We start from the raw sequence: 16,030 nt of genomic DNA on the forward strand, positions 1-16,030 counted from the left end.
GAGTATGGGCTCGAACGCCTCCAGGTTTGCCATCCTCTGGGGATGGGCCCATGACAGCGGAAGGGGAGCACGGGCCTCCTGGGCCATCCTGCCATGTGTTTTTGGCTTCAGTGTCCTTTGGAGAAAGGGCCACCTAACACCCCTTCCTGGACACGACCCTTGGACTCCTCCAGCTAGCCCCACCCAGCATCAAACTCTCACTTCCTTCACCAAGGAGTCTGTCAAGTATCATTAGAAAACACACTAGCTGAGATCCTCAAGAATTAGCCCCCACATTGAGAAAAACAGTAAAAAGGAACAGTTCTGAGTGCTTTATCTCATTTAGTCCTTCGAACAAATACTATAGTTGGTCTGATGCCAGTTTCACCAAGAATAAACTGCAAAACAGAGAGGTTAAATAACTTGCCCAAGGCCACACAGCTAGGAAGTGCGAAACTGGGCAGAAGCCCAGGTGGCCTTGTTCCAGAGCCTCTCAGTTGACTACAAAAAACAAAAGTCAACCAAGATCTTATTGGCTTTCCTCAGCGATTCGTGACCTGAGCAGCATCCCATCCACCAAATAAGAGGGTACTCCCAGTGATGGTACAAAATCAGAGATTTTTATAGGAAGAAGTGTGGGGCAAGGGAGCAATGACAAAAGGAAAAAAAGAACTTGGGGGGCAGGGATATCTTTTCTTTGGCGGAAGAGACTAGGAGGGTGTTTTTTTTTGTTTGTTTGTTTTTTGTATTTTTCCGAAGTTGGAAACGGGGAGGCAGTCAGACAGACTCCCGCATGCGCCCGACCAGGATCCACCCGGCACGCCCACCAGGGGGAGATGCTCTGCCCATCTGGGGCGTCGCTCTGTTGCAACCAGAGCCATTCTAGCGCCTGAGGCAGAGGCTACAGAGCCATCCTCGGCGCCCGGGCCAACTTTGCTCCAATGGAGCCTTGGCTGCGGGAGGGGAAGAGAGAGACAGAGAGAAAGGGGAGGGGGAGGGGTGGAGAGGCAGATGGGCACTTCTTCTGTGTGCCCTGGCCATGAATCGAACCCGAGACTCCTCCATGCCAGGCCGACGCTCTACCACTGAGCCAACCAGCCAGGGTACTAGGAGGGTTTTTATCTTGCAGATTGCCTCTTCTTCCTAGGGGGAGGGAGAATGGAGAGGGCCCATGTGACAGATGACCTTACTGAAGCTTGGCTAGAAAATCCATACTGATTGATTAAGATTATGTTTCTGGGAGATGTTGAAAGTGCAATCAAATCAGGTATTAAATCCAAGTTTGGTTCTATGTGCTTTTAGCATAAGTGATGCATTCTGGGATGGTGGTGTTCTCTTCAACAACTCCACTGCTCTGCGTTGGCCACCCTAACTGTGTGGGCTCCAGTGAGCTTATGGAAGATGCCACCACTGCCCAGGCTTTAAAATAACCTGGACCGGGCCTGACTTGTGGTGGTGCAGTGGATAAAGCATTGACCTGGAACGCTGAGGTTGCCGGTTCAAAACCCTGGGCTTGCCCAGTCAAGGCACATATGGGAGTTGATGCTTCCTGCTCCTCCCCCTCCTCTCTCTCCCCCCTTCTCTAAAATGAATAAATAAAATCTTAAAAAACAAAAACAAAAACAAAACCCCCAGACCGGGCTGGTTGGTGTTCTGCATGAAAAAGGGCTGTCAGCACCATACCCTGGAGGCTTGTTCTCCGGGGGCTGAGCAGAGACCAGGGGTTCCGGCCCTCTGGCAGCCAGACACTCTGGGCTCAGAGCATGAAAGTGGCTTGCCCCAGACCTCCAGCCCTAAGAGTTGGAGTCAGAGCTAGAGTCCATAGCACCTTCCCATCCTGCCTCCATGGTGGGGAGCAGGGGTCAAAGGCACCACTGGAGGCTGGAAACACAGCAAACAGAGCTGAGCTGGGTTGTACCCAGCCTGCTGGACACGGACTTCCATGGCTGAGGAAGCTGCTAGTCCTCTGCTCCCAAATCCCGCCATGGGAGGAGTCAAGGGCCTTGAAGAGGCTTTGGCCCTCAAGGCTGTTCTTGCTCCCAGGCCTGGCCCAGACACAGGCACATCAGTAGGCCTGTAAGAAAGTAAGGAGGAGCCTGGCTACTCTGTAGACTGTGGGAAGAGGACACCTAGACCTGGTCCCTGGGGACAGGGTTTCACCATGCTCCTAGTGCCCTCTGCTTCAGCTGAAGGAGCCTACAGATATCCCTGCTGCTTGCCCCAACCCCACACACAGACGCAGGGCCTGTTCCTGGGGTGAAGGTCCAAACGTCAGGGTTCGTGCACTGCACTTGGTCTTTAAAGCCTCATATGTGCTCTCAGGTCTGCCAGGCTGCACTTGACCTCCTTAGGTGGTAACTGCCTTCTTCCTGCCCTTCTCCTTGTTAGGGAAGCTCCTGGGTGCCCTGCCCTCTTGAAGGGCCCTGGCTGAGTTTGGGGCATCCTTCAACCCACTTAATCCTTACAGTAACACTTTGCCCCTCCCCCCCAGAGGGCAGGGCAGTTGAGGCTCAGGGAGATGAAAGGACTGCCCTAGACAGGAGTTGAGCCCAAGAGGCCCGCTGCTTTGTGGCTGGAGCTGTCTCTGTGATCATGCTCTGATGCCAGCGGCTGTGTCTCTATCTGGGCTTGATGCCAAATGGCCTCAGTGGCCCAGCAAGGAGTTCACTGGGGCCGTGTGAAAGGTCTTCCAGGCTAAAGGGACTGGTGCTTCCACTGGGATTTCAGGAGGCTGGGCAGGCCTGGGGCAGTGACCAGACTGGGTTCCCAGAGCCCCTGAACCCGCCCTTAGACTGCTCTCCCCAGTGCCATGCGCTCTGGGCAGTGCCCAGGCTCACACAGGTGTGGTGTGGATGAGGTTGCTGCTGGATGTCCCTTCTTCCTACTTGATCTCAGCCCACGCCCCTTCCTCTTGCCCAGGGCTGACCTTATGTCCATCTCTCCATTCTCAGTGTGTGTGTGTGTGTGTGTGTGTGTGTGTGTGTGTGTGTGTTGCTTCCAGATACCTCACACCAGGAGCTGACCCTGCCCAGTTTACTGCCAGTCTCTCCCGCCCCCAAGGAGGTAGGGTGTGGGCTAGCTGAGCGGACCTGGGTAAGTGGGGCTTCCCAGAGTTTCAGGATAGGGGGACCCTGACACAGGTGTAGACAAGCCTGGAGAGAAAGCATCCGTGAACATCATTGGAGAGGGTCGTGATGCCCTATGGAGATACGTGTTGGGGCGTGCAGCAGGGGCCTCCGGCTGGGCTCAGAAGACGACCTCGGAGTAGACGGCTCCGAGGTGGGGTGGGGACCGATCTGCCCCCCGTGAGTACAGAGGTTGTGCCTGGAGAGTCCTTTTGTTGTCACTGGGATCCTGGATCCTCCTTTCACTCGCAGGTCTCTAACCACTCCGCTACCCCCATCCCCACCGCCGCCCCACCCCCACCGCCGCCAGGGGCGCACACGGATGACTCACCCTCTTGGGGAAGAGACTTACCGACTCTCTCCAGCCCTCTGTCTGCGCAGTCCCAGTGGTTGCTGGCCTGGCCCTCTCTGTGCTTCAGTTTCTTTCAATAGACTGATGATAGCACCCATTTCACAAATTGTAAAGATTACACTAGAGGCTCAAAAGCGCTGGCACTAGGTGAATGTTCAACAAAAGGCACCTGCTATTGTTATTTTGAGATCCAACCAGCCGCTGACCCCATACTCAAAGGTTGGGCGGGATCCTCTCGGTCGGTTAGGGGGGGAACAGGCCGGTGGGGCGGGTGCGGGATGAGTGTGTGTGTCCCTCCCGGCCCTCAGACCCTCTCTGGACTCTGCACTTCTTAGTCCGTCTTCCCAATGGTCGGGCCTCCGTCTTCCTACCACTACTAGCCTGAGGCCAGGATGCGCTCCCGGGCCAGCGGAGCTTGCAGCAAGGCTAGTCACGCCCCAGCCCGTCCGCCGGGAACCGCCCCGCGCTCCTCCCCGCCTTCCCACCCCCGCCCTGCCACACCCACTGGAGGGCCGGCCCTGGGGCTCCTTGTAAAAACCGCTGTCGCGCTGTGAGCGAGATCCAGCATCGTTTGGGCTACCACTGATGACCTCGCAGACTCCCGCAGCCATGGCCAGTAAGAGCTTGCAGGACCTGAAGCAGCAAGTGGAAGGCGCTGCCCAGGATGCGGGTGAGGACAGCATGGGACCTGGCGCATTTGCAGGGGCACCTGGCTGCATGCTCGGGGTAGGAGGTGGGTGTGGGGGGAGGGCAGAGGCCACGGGTCTGCTCAGCCGGAAAGTTGGCAGGTGACTTAGGCTCACAGGAAGCGGTCCCCTAAGAAAAGTGGACTGGGCAGGGCAGGGTCCCACCCAGACCAGACCCAAAGATGACCCTTAAGTGGGGTTGGCAGTGGGAGGAGCGCTGTGCCCTGAGAGCCAGGGATGCACGTTGGTCATTGAGGAGTCTGCAAAGGTGGGGAGAGTCCACAAAGAGTGCATGCTCTGCTACCCAGAGACTGACCTCTCCCCCCTGGGTCTCAGCACACAAAAGGGGGTGGAGTGGGGGAAGTGGCACCAGCCCCATACTGGGCTTTGTTCTGAGCCCTTCTCACCCTGAAAAAGAAAATAAAAATAATTGTTTCCTTTCTTTTAAGTATTCAACCAGAGGGCTCTCCCACACTCGCTCTCCTGGGGCAGGTCCCAGCCTTAGTTTCTCCACCTCCAGCTCTTTCCTCCTCTGATCTGAGGTTACACCGCCGGGGAGGGGGGGTGGAATGGGGAGAAGGTATGTGAGGGGACCCCTGGGCCCAGGAGTGTTGGCTTTTCCAGTCCCAGCTTGTCCCTGCTTGGGATCGCAGCTCCCAATCTGTCCTGTGCATATCTCAGGTAACATACAACACCAGAACCAGCCTCTCCTCAACCAGGGCCTGGGGAAAGCCTGTAGTTGCTCACCTGAGACTAGAATGCCACCAGGAAGCCCCAAGACCAGGGGCAGATTTAATGGTGGACGCACCAGGCGTGCGCCCTGGGCCTGACTTCTGAAGGGCCCTGCAAAACCCAAACTTTACACTTTTTTCTAATATAAGGGGCCCAACATTTTCTTCTGCGCTTGGGACCTCAACTGACCTTAATTTGCCTCTGTACTAGAACCTTCCCTCTGGGCCTCCCTTGACCCATAAGCTGGGTGCAAAGGCTGTTTCTTTGTGGTTCTGACTATGTTTGACAAGGACCCCAGGCTGTGGGTAAGGCAAGCCCTTTTCTGTGCAAAAGCAAACAGGAGGCATATCTCTGCAGGCTGGGAGCCATCAGTCTGCCCACCCACGGCCCTGGAAACACTGTTCACCATAGGCAGAACTCTGGTCCAGAGGACATGGTGTGACCTTGGGAGTTCTACCTCCTTTCCACACTTTGCTTCCTCATACCTTACGCTGCTGGCCTAGAGGCACTGCCATCATCACTGTGTGTCCTCTGGGTTAAGGCACAGTCAAGGAGGTGATGAAAGACCTTTGAGAAGGTAGAGGCCCCAGTGCACTAAGGGTGCACTAAAAGTGGGGTTCAGGCATCTGGGGGAGTTGTTAAAGGCAGCAGAGCCCTTCCTGGGCCATGTCCACAACAGCAGCCTAGCCCTGATACCATCTCCAGCCTGGACCTGCCTTGCCCTGCCTTCCTTCCTTCCTCCAGATGTTTTCTCCCCCATCCTAGAGATGAAATGGTAAGCAGGCCAGAGGGAGGAGCCCAGAGTTATAAATAAACAATACCCCAGAGGCATGGAAAGGCTGATGCCCCGTCACTGGCTGGGTAAACTTGGTCAGAGCACTTTATATACCTTGGTGGCATTCATCCTTAGGTGTAGCACAGACCACTTTAGAGAACAGATCTGGGTGGTGGCAATGATGGGGCCCCTGCAGCCCACGGTGCCTCAACAGAGGCTAAAGGTCAATTCTCTTTGTTTCAGTGACAGCCGCTGGAGCAGCAGCTCAGCAAGTGGTGGATCAGGCCACGGAGGCAGGGCAGAAAGGTCTGGTGGGGCTGTAGGGTGTGGGGAGCAGGAGGGGGAGCAGACCCAACACACCCTGTCCTCTGCCCACTCTGCTTTCTGGGAAGGAGCCCCAGGCCAGGCTAACTCAGTGTGGCCTGGGTTCCCCAGGGCCCCGCCCTCACCTGCTCTCTCCTTTCCTTCCCCAGCCATGGACCAGGCAGCCAAATCGACCCAGGAAAGCATCGATAAGACTGCTAACCAAGCTGCTGAGAGTCTCTCAGGTTTTGGGAAGAAATTAGGCCTCCTAAAGTGACAAAAGGGCGCCCTGGGTGACTCCTCTTCAGGCCCTAAGCTCTGGTCTGCTGCTGCCCCCTTGGCCTGACGCCTCATTAAAACATATGTTTCTACCCTGTGTCTACTTCATGTCTCTCCACCCCCAAGCTGGGCCCAGTCCTTCCTCGACCAGAGCAGAGCCTCCATGTTCAGAAACCCCGCCCCCACAACAAGAGTCCTGGCATTCCAAATTTGGAAACACTCCGGAGCAGCGTACCCAGATGTTCCCTTACCCCTAAGTTCAACTCCCATCTGGCACGTGCCCCTCCCCACCTCAATACAGAAGCCAGTCCCGCTCCCCGACTTGGGGAATCCTGACCCTCTTAGGAGGGGTATACTCAGTCCCCAGATCTTCGGGGGCCTCAGCTCCAGGCTGGAGGCGGAGCTCTTGGGCCAGGGCCTCGGGAACCACCCTCCGATAGCTGCTCAGAGCCCGGGGGCCTCCCAGGACCGGCGCCCACGAAGACCTCAGGTGGCGGGAGCTCGCACGGCCCCGGCTTCCGGGCCCCGCTGCCCACGCCCGTCCCGCGGGATGTTTGTGCGCCGGCTGTGTCGGCGGTGAGTCACCGCGCTGGGCCGCTGGGCGAGGAAGCTGAGCCCCGCCCGGTGCACTAGTTTCTGCCTGGCCGCTGGGCTGCACGCGTGGGCGTGAAGTGACGCGTGGGACTGGCCGGTGGGCTTGCGGAGACGCCTCCGGCAGGCACCCGGTCTCACTCCCATGCAGAAGTACTTCTGACCCCGGACTGACGTATACGTTTTCATCCATCAGGCCCGCTGGTGCTTTAGAGATCGGGCAGACCTAATCCCTCCCACCCCCCAGCACGTGTCCACGCACGGGACACCAGGCGGGGTACGCCCTGCAGCTGGGTGACTCACAGCTGCCACAGGATAAGGCCCAGCTCTGGCTCTTGCAGCTACTTTTCATCACCCTGTGCCACACCTCGGCTTGTGATGCCCCGTCCCCCTTCCCCACGAGCACGTTTTTGCATACATTATTTTCTCCCTGATAAAAATTTCGTTCGCTTCCGGACCAGTACATCCCTAGTCATGCCGTTTCAGTTCATAATGCCTCTCACAGGACACTTTCCAGTTCTGAAGACATTGTGGGGAAAAGCACCGTCTTTCCTTGGGATGCTGACAGGAGGCTGGGCTGTTCCCTTCCTCCTGTACCCCTTCCCTCTCGCCATGCCTTGTGGGTGATGGTCTGCTCAGGTGAACTGAGACTTCTCCAGCCTGAGGTCTCTTCCAAGTGCCCAACAGTTTATCCTCACTCTAGGCCCGAGCCTCTTTCATGCTTGGTTCCTTGTTGCCGTCCTCAAAAGAAGGCTTCCTCTAGTCCAGGGGTCCGGAAACTTTTTGGCTGAGAGAGCCATGAATGCCACATATTTTTAAATGTTATTCCATGAGAGCCATTCAATATGTTTAACACTAAATATAAGTATGTAAGATCAACACTTTCAAAGTACAATAAGTCTCTGACTTCTTTTGAATAACGTTGTTAGGCTGTTGCTAACCAATGATGAGTAAAGTACTTCTTACCATTAATGCGACTTCTGGTGCTGCATGGTTTTGCTGATGGCTTTGTAGTCTGGTTGATACATGGTGAGGTTAAGCTTCATGCAGGCGTTGAGACTTCCATCTGTTAAACGTGATTGTAGGTTGGTCTTAACGTTCTTTAGATGTAAGAAAGACTGCTCACATGCATATGTAGAGCCAAACATTGTCAGTACAGCAATACTCACACGCTGCAGTGTGTGGTATGTGATGGGAAGTGCATTCCAAGTTTTGACAATCAGCTGGTCCGCGGGTTGAAGTTTTTTCATTTCTCCCCACTTGTGTTTGCTCGCCAACTCTGCTTGCTGTCATGCAAGTCTTTCCAAATCTTCATTCAGTGACTTGAACTTATTCACTCACATGTCTGAGGCCTTCAGGTCAGCAGCTTGTAGCTCAAAATCTCTGACGGAGACACCGGGGATGTAACTCAGGTTGGCGCTGTCCACTGCACACTCGTGTGGATGGGTGATGAACTTAAAAAAGATGAGTGTGCTCATGAAATTCTCCAAAGTGCGCTTTGAATGACTGCAGGAGATTAGATGTGAAGCCCACTAGCTGCTGGAGATCAAGATGTTGAGCAGGGTCACTTGCTGTGCATGCATCTTTAAACTCTCTCAGTTTTTCAAAGTGTAGTAAACGACCTGTTTCAATGTCGGCAGTGAAGAGTTCCAGCTTGTTTTCAAATGCAACACTGCTTGTGGAAGGGATAAGACTGTATTTCCAATGCCTTGCATTTTCACATTGAGCTGGTTCAGATGTTCAGTCATGTCCATGAGATAGTAGAACTTCAGGAGCCACTCAGTGTTAGCTAACTCAGGATGCTCAACGTTTTTCATTTCAAGAAAAGTCCGGATTTTGCTCAGACAAGCCACAAAACGGCTGAGCGCCTTCCCTCTTGACAGCCAACACACACTGCTGTGCAGAAGCAGACCAGTATAATTATTCCCAATTTCATCTAGCAGTGTTTTAAACTGGCGATCATTGAAAGCTTGGGCAACAATAAAGTTGACCACCCGAATGACCAGCGACATCGCCTCACCAAGCTGATCACCACACATCTGAGCACAAAGCGCCTGCTGATGTAGGATGCAGTGAAAACTTAGGATGGGTCTCTTTTCATGTTCATGAAGAAGCGCTACGAATCCTCTGTTTTTCCCCACCATGCACAGAGCACCATCAGTACACACTGAAATAAGTTTATCCATCGGTAGATTATTTTCTTTAGTGAACTCAGTGAAAGACTTGAATAAATCCTCCCCTCTTGTCTCTTTCATAGGCAAAACAACAAGACTTTCCTCACGTAGTGTGTCACCGACAGCATACCTTGCAATCACGCTGAACTGGGATAAATGGCTTACGTCTGTTGACTCATCCAAAGCGAGAGAAAAGAAGGGTGTTGCATTTATGTCCTTCACTTGTGTTGCCTCAATTTGATTTGCCATCATGATGGTACGATCGTGAACAGTTCTTGCCGACAGAGGCATGTCTTTTATTCGTTTGATTATCTTGTCTTTATCCGAAAAGTTGTCAAAAAGTTCATCGGCAACATCAAGCATGAATGTTTTGGCATAGTCCCCATCTGTGAATGGCTTTCCCTTTCTCACAATTGCTAAAGCACCAGCAAAGCTAGCCGAATTCCAGTCACCATGTTGGGTCCAAACACAGAGTTGCTGCTGACTAGCTTGCACTCTGCACAGTAGCTCTTGACATGCTTTCTTCCTGCTCCCCCCCCCCCCCCGCTGGATATTTTGATGCAAATGTAGTATGGCGTGTGTTGAAGTCCCGCTTTATATTTGACCGTTTCATCGATGTAATTTTATCATTGCATATTAGACATAGTGCAGAACCTGCTCTCTCCACAAAGGCGAATTCCTCTGTCCATTCCTGCTGAAAAGTATGATACTCCTCATCTTTTTTTATTTTAGCCATCTTCTTTGTCAAAAGGGTTTCTGCAATTAGCTAGCTGACTACTTGATTAAAAGGAGGGAAGTTTACTTCCTGACCTCACAACAACCCGTGTATATTATGCATTATCCAATAAAAATTTGATGTCCCAGAGTACAGCTGTGATTGGCTCCAGCCACCCGCAACCATGAACATGAGCGGTAGGAAATGAATGGATTGTAATACATGAGAATGTTTTATATTTTTAACGTTATTATTTTTTTTATTAAAGATTTGTCTGAGAGCCAGATGCAGCCATCAAAAGAGCCACATCTGGCTCGCGAGCCATGGTTCCCAATCCCTGCTCTAGTCTGCAAAATGGGCCAAGGCTGCCCACTCCAGCCCAAAGGGAAGGACCTTCAAGAGACAGCTGGGGCAGTCTGGGGATACTTCCAGCATCTCCAGTCGTAGGTGCCAGGGTGGGAGAGACTGCCTGGGACCACACTGGGAGGCTGGTGGGGCTGGACTGGAGGAGCCATCACATCTTTCCTCGTAAGCATCCCCCTGTATAACTCCTGGAGAAATTCCAGTTGGCCCAATAGTCTGTCTTTACTCTGTTCTCCTGAAGGCCACGGGTCTTCTAAGATAGCTTTTTCATCCAAAAAAAAGGAAGAAGAGAAAAAGCAGTCCCTACTCTTCCCCTGTGCATTTTTGTGGTTGGAAATGATGCTTAAAACTAGTGGGCACTGGTAACCACAGAGGAATAGCTTAAGGAAAAGCCAGCTTGCTGACTAGGGCAGATCAGAAGTACAGAAAGAGACTGGGTCCTGGGCTTCCTCTCCGTCCCTGAATCAGTCCTGCGACTGCCACATGTGAGGTGGAGGGTGCACTTTCTCCTTGTTTGAGCCTCTGTTTATTAGGTTTTCTGTTGCAAACAAAAGCCTCCTCTCACAAGACCCCCTTCTCTCTGCCTCAGCTACATGGACTTTTTTTCATTTCCCTTGATATAATGCCCCTGCTCACCTCAGGGTCTTTGCACATGCTTTCTGTTTTTCTGCCTGGAAAGCCCTCCATCCTCTCTCTACCCTTGCCCAGGCAGACCCTGCTCATTCATCCTTCAGGTTTCAGCTTCCCTGACGGCCCCCCAACACACACACCCTCAACTGGTCCGACCCCCATTGATACATTCTCACACCCTCACACTTCTCCAGTTATACTAATCTGTAGCTTTCCTGTGTGCGCCTCTGTGATGATTGTCCATGGGGCTGCAACCAAGTCTCTTCTACTGATTGGTGCACGCCCTGCCTAGACTGATGTTCTGGCAATATCTGCTACATAAATGCAGGAATGACTCCTTTGGTTCATTTACTGGATAACAATGAATTCACATATTGTCAGGTTCACTGTGGGGCCGCCTCTTCAGTGCAGCCATTTCCACACTACCCCCACCCCCATACAGCTGATGCTCCAATGGCACCATGCAAATGCTTGTTCTGTGTACCCCAACATTGCATCCTGAGGAGCAGGGCCAGTCTGTAATTGTCTTTTGCCCCATGTCTGGAACACCATGGGCATGGCACCAGGAGAACCCATGAGAACTTATAGGAGTCCAGGCCTGCTCATTGAGGTTAGGAAGCTAATTGAACCCAGAATGGCTGAGGAGGAGAATGTTGTGGCCACTATACCTGTTGAGTCTCAGTCAAGTCTCCAAAGATCAATTCTTTCATTAGTAATTCCCCCAAATCCTAATTCTCCAAATTCCAGCTCCCCAACTGAAAAAACAAACAGTCACTAGAATTCATTTTGGTTCCACTTAACTTCTCAGCTATGAATTCCCATCAAATTACAGAAAAGAAGAGACAAGGGGCAGAGTTTCCTACTTCCCACCATTTCTCTCTCTCTTTTTTTATTTTTGCTGGTTGTCTCATTTCTACTTTTATGAAAACATGTAACATTTATACTCCTTTCCTCTCCTCTAAGGCACACTTTCATTTTTGTCTTCGATTTGTAGTTGAAGATATGGAAAGCTGTCTGCACTCCTTTTGCTGAAATATTTTCCACTACCTCTTGGTTGGTGGGAGTTAGTTCTCTAGAAATTTCCTCAAGAATGGAATATTTACAGATAAACTTGTTAGATATAGGACAAGGGTCTCAAGGTCTGAGCAATTAGTTCTAAATGTTATTACTAAGTGTTATTCTTGCTAAATGTTAAAATGTAGCACAGTATTTTGCAAACCAGCTGTAAACACTGTGAGTTTGACAGGAACAAAACCCAATAAATATAGCCAACTGCGAAGAAGAAATCAATGCATAACTGACTAAATAGTGTACATAAGGGACTGAACCTCCCTTTTGTACAAAGCTTTGGATATAAATCCCATTTCCTTTTCTTGCTGCAAGTAAATAGAACGTGTGACAACCACATCTCATTTTTGAATAGAGCACTCAAGCAGTGAACTCCTTTAGTTCCATAACAGACAGAAGACATCTGGAGTTGAGTTGATAATTGTTATAGCTAGACACCTTGAGTTATTGTAATGTATCCATGAATGTCCATTGTTTTCTATTTTTGTTCATGGCATTTTCTATTTTAAAAAAGGTTAAAATTTATAAAAAGAACAAAAAGGGCTTGTGTGAACTGTAATCTGAGTTCTTAAATGTGTGTTCTTGTTGGTAGAGTCTTTATCCTTGGCTGGACTTGAAAGTTACAGTCCAGACCAAGGGTCCCCAACCTACAGCCAGCATGCGGCCCCCTGAGGCCATTTATCCGGCCCCCGCCGCACTTCCGGAAGGGGCACCTCTTTCATTGGTGGTCAGTGAGAGGAGCATAGTTCCCATTGAAATACTGGTCAGTTTGTTGATTTCAATTTACTTGTTCTTTATTTTAAATATTGTATTTGTTCCCGATTTGTTTTTTTACTTTAAAATAAGATATGTGCAGTGTGCATAGGGATTTGTTCATAGTTTTTTTAATAGTCCAGCCCTCCCACGGTCTGAGGGACAGTGAACTGGCCCCTGTGTAAAAAGTTTGGGGACCCTTGGTCCACACTATTTCCCTCAAGTGTCTTGTAGGTCTTGCTGTACTGCCTTCTGGCACAGAAGGTTGGGTGCTCCCTAGAAGTCTGATTTTGATTTACTAGAATTTCTAAAAAGTGACTTGATCTTTTTCTGGCTAGCCATCTTGCCTTATCTTTAAAGCACAATGGTTTTTTTTTAGGATTTGTCTCAGTGTTATGGTTTAGTTTTCCCTTTCATTATTGCCCTTTAAATATTGAGTCTAGGTTTCTTTTATTTCAGGAACATTTCTTTTTTGGGAGTGGGGCCACAAAAATATCTATATTTTTATATTGGGAAAGAGAGTAGAAAGAGAAGCAGCTCATATACTGGGCCATACTCAGTGGCACTTTCTTGTTCTATAAGGTTAAGGAAGACTTGGAGGAACTAAACCTTGTTTAGAAAAAATTGGGTATGGTTTCTTTGTATATTATGATGGGTAGAAGATAGAAAGTGAACTGGAAAAGCCCATCACGCCGTCCACCTGGCCTCAGACTATGTCCTGGAACCTTGGGGACGGAGTAAGCATCACTTTCCTTACTGCTTCTTGGGATTGTTGACGGCCATGTCGTGATAGAGGACTACCAGCAGGAAGCATGACATGTCCAGCATGTTGGTGAAGGTGGAGAGCTTCACATCTGTGCTCATCCTGATCAGCTGGGCTCAGCTCTCATACAGTTTGTATTAGCTCAAGGTAGGAGCTCAGGAAAACAGGAAAAATTCTCCCATTGATTCGAGAGAGAGAGCTAGGGAGAGAGAGAGTAGCATCAATTCATTTTTCCACTTAATTGTTCCATTTAGTTGTGCATTCATTGGTTACTTTTCATATGTGCCCTGACCAGGGATTGAACCCACAACCTCAGTGCACCAGGATGGCATTCTATCCACTGAGCCACTTAGCCAGGGATGGAACACTTTTTAATTGTATTTTTAAATATTTGTTCTATCACATTGCTTGGCTTTCTTCTTTAGGAATTCCAATTATGGGCATGAAGTGCTTTTCCACCTGGTTTCCACATTTGCCATTGTTTCTCAAACACTGTGTATCTCTTTAATATGATTCCTTTGTTTTTCTTTTCTTCTTTCATTTCTATTCCATAGGCACCTACTGTGGTACCTGTAATTTAGTCTTTGTTTCTACGATGGCTTATTCTATCTTTATCCTTCTATTTTATTTCTGAGATATGTAAGTTCCTGATCTGCCTTGTCCTGCTTTCTGCCATCTTATCGTTTTTGTTTTTTACTGATTTGAGAGAGAGAAAGGGAGGGGAAGGGAAGTGAGAGAAGTATCAACTCGCCATTCCACTTAGTTGTTCCATCTAGTTGTGTACACATAGCTTGCTTTTCACATGTGCCTTGACTGGGGATTGAACCCATCACCTTGGGGCACCAGAACAATGCTTTATTCACTAAACCACCCAGCCAGGGCTGAACTCTGAATTTCTATTATACAGTCTTCCTTCATAAATGCTAATGATTTATTTTTATTTATTTTTTGTGTGTGACGGGGGTGGGGTACAGATAGAAACAGACAGGAAAGGAGAGAGATGAGAAGCATCAATTCTACATTGCGACACCTTAGTTATTCATTGATTGCTTTCTCATATGTGCCTTGACTAGGGGCTACAGCAGAGCAAGTGGCCCCTTGCTCAAGCCAGCGACCTTGGGCTCAAGCCAACAACCTTGGGATTCAAGCCAGCAACCTTTGGGCTCAAGCCAGTGACCATGGAGTCATGTCTATGATCTCACACTCAAGCCAGCGACCCTGTGCTCAAGCTGGATGAGCCTGCACTTAAGCCAGCTACCTCAGGGTTTAGAACAGGGGTCCCCAAACTACGGCCCGCGGGCCACATGCGGCTCCCTGAGGCCATTTATCTGGCCCCCGCCGCACTTCTGGAAGGGGCACCTCTTTCATAAGTGGTCAGTGGAGGAGCATAGTTCCCATTGAAATACTGGTCAGTTTGTTGATTTAAATTTACTTGTTTGTTATTTTAAATATTGTATTTCTTCCCGTTTTGTTTTTTTACTTTAAAATAAGATATGTGCAGTGTGCATAGGGATTTGTTCATAGTTTTTTTTGTAGTCTGGCCCTCCAACGGTCTGAGGGACGGTGAACTGGCCCCCTGTGTAAAAAGTTTGGGGACCCCTGGTTTAGAACCTGGCTCCTCTGCATCCCAAACTGATGCTCTATCCACTGTGCCACCTCCTGGTCAGGTGGTAATACTTTATTAAGTGTCTTTTTTTTAAGTTTATGTTAGAATTTAATTCATGTTAAAAAAATCATTTTCATGTGCATTCTCTTTTTTTCGCTTTCTTTCCAACAAAATGGGTTATGCTTTATTTAGTACTTTAAAAATAACATTTTACAGCCTGACCAGGCAGTGGCGCAGTGGATAGAGTGTCGGACTGGGATGCAGAGGACCCAGGTTCGAGACCTCAAGGTCGCCAGCTTGAGTGTGGGCTCATCTGATTTGAGCAAAGCTCACCAGCTTGGACCCAAGGTCTCTGGCTTGAGCAAGGGGTTACTCAGTCTACTGAAGGCCCGCGGTCAAGGCACATATGAGAAAGCAATCAATGAACAACTGGTGTTGCAACGCGCAACGAAAAACTGATGATTGATGATTCTCATCTCTCCGTTCTCATCTGTCTGTCCCTGTCTATCCCTCTCTCTGACTCACTCTCTGTCTCTGAAAAAAAAACAACAACATTCTATAGAATGGTCAGGCAAGGCTTTTTTTTTTTTTTTTTTTTTTTTAGATCACCAAAAGGTTTTACAGAAAAGGAATGTAACAAGCAAATGGATAGCTGCAAATTTTCTTTTGTTGTCAATACTGATTCCCTCTAAAATATTTTGGGACTACTTTGTAGTTTCCAAACAAAACTATAAGTCGCTGGATAGAGCTGCTATCTCATTATGAGACTGAAAACTGGCTATAATGCAGTGGCCAAGGCCGGGCAGGTCTACATTGGATTTGGGCAAGATGGTAGAGAAACTGTGAAGCTGGAAAGCATTGAGCCATTCTGTTTAATAGTATCTCATAACAGGGCAGACAAGCACACAGGCAGGGGAAAACTGCTCAGGCAAACAAAAAGCAAAATGGCCCTTCACAGTAGTGGGCCGGCAGGCAATCTGCAATCTGCAATCCACCATCTCTCTCAAGCATAAGCACCCATAGCCTTATATAGGCCATATACATGTGGCACCGCCATGTGCTCACACACTAATCAGGCAAAGGGCTTGCAGCCAGTAAATCAGCAAGCAAGCCTAGCACAGCTGCCCCACACCGGC

At 49.7% G+C, this 16,030-nt stretch overlaps 2 protein-coding genes across 2 annotated transcripts; one reads left to right on the top strand and one right to left on the bottom strand.

The window, feature by feature from the left end:
• The first annotated feature begins 3,961 nt into the window (after nt 1–3,961).
• On the top strand, nt 3,962–6,323 carry ADIRF (adipogenesis regulatory factor). The gene is made up of 3 exons (XM_066348638.1): nt 3,962–4,126; nt 5,893–5,955; nt 6,123–6,323. Exons 1-3 carry the CDS (start codon nt 4,042–4,044, stop codon nt 6,227–6,229), a joined length of 255 nt encoding a protein of 84 aa, XP_066204735.1. The 5' UTR covers nt 3,962–4,041; the 3' UTR covers nt 6,230–6,323.
• Nucleotides 6,324–13,278: 6,955 nt separating this feature from the next.
• LOC136381388 (dolichyl-diphosphooligosaccharide--protein glycosyltransferase subunit 4-like) lies at nt 13,279–13,389 on the bottom strand. The gene has a single exon (XM_066350039.1). The coding sequence runs from the start codon at nt 13,387–13,389 to the stop codon at nt 13,279–13,281; it is 111 nt and encodes a 36-aa protein (XP_066206136.1).
• Between the last annotated feature and the right edge of the window lie 2,641 nt (nt 13,390–16,030).

This window comes from Saccopteryx leptura, chromosome 9, assembly GCF_036850995.1.
Source record: "Saccopteryx leptura isolate mSacLep1 chromosome 9, mSacLep1_pri_phased_curated, whole genome shotgun sequence".
Taxonomy (NCBI): domain Eukaryota; kingdom Metazoa; phylum Chordata; class Mammalia; order Chiroptera; family Emballonuridae; genus Saccopteryx; species Saccopteryx leptura.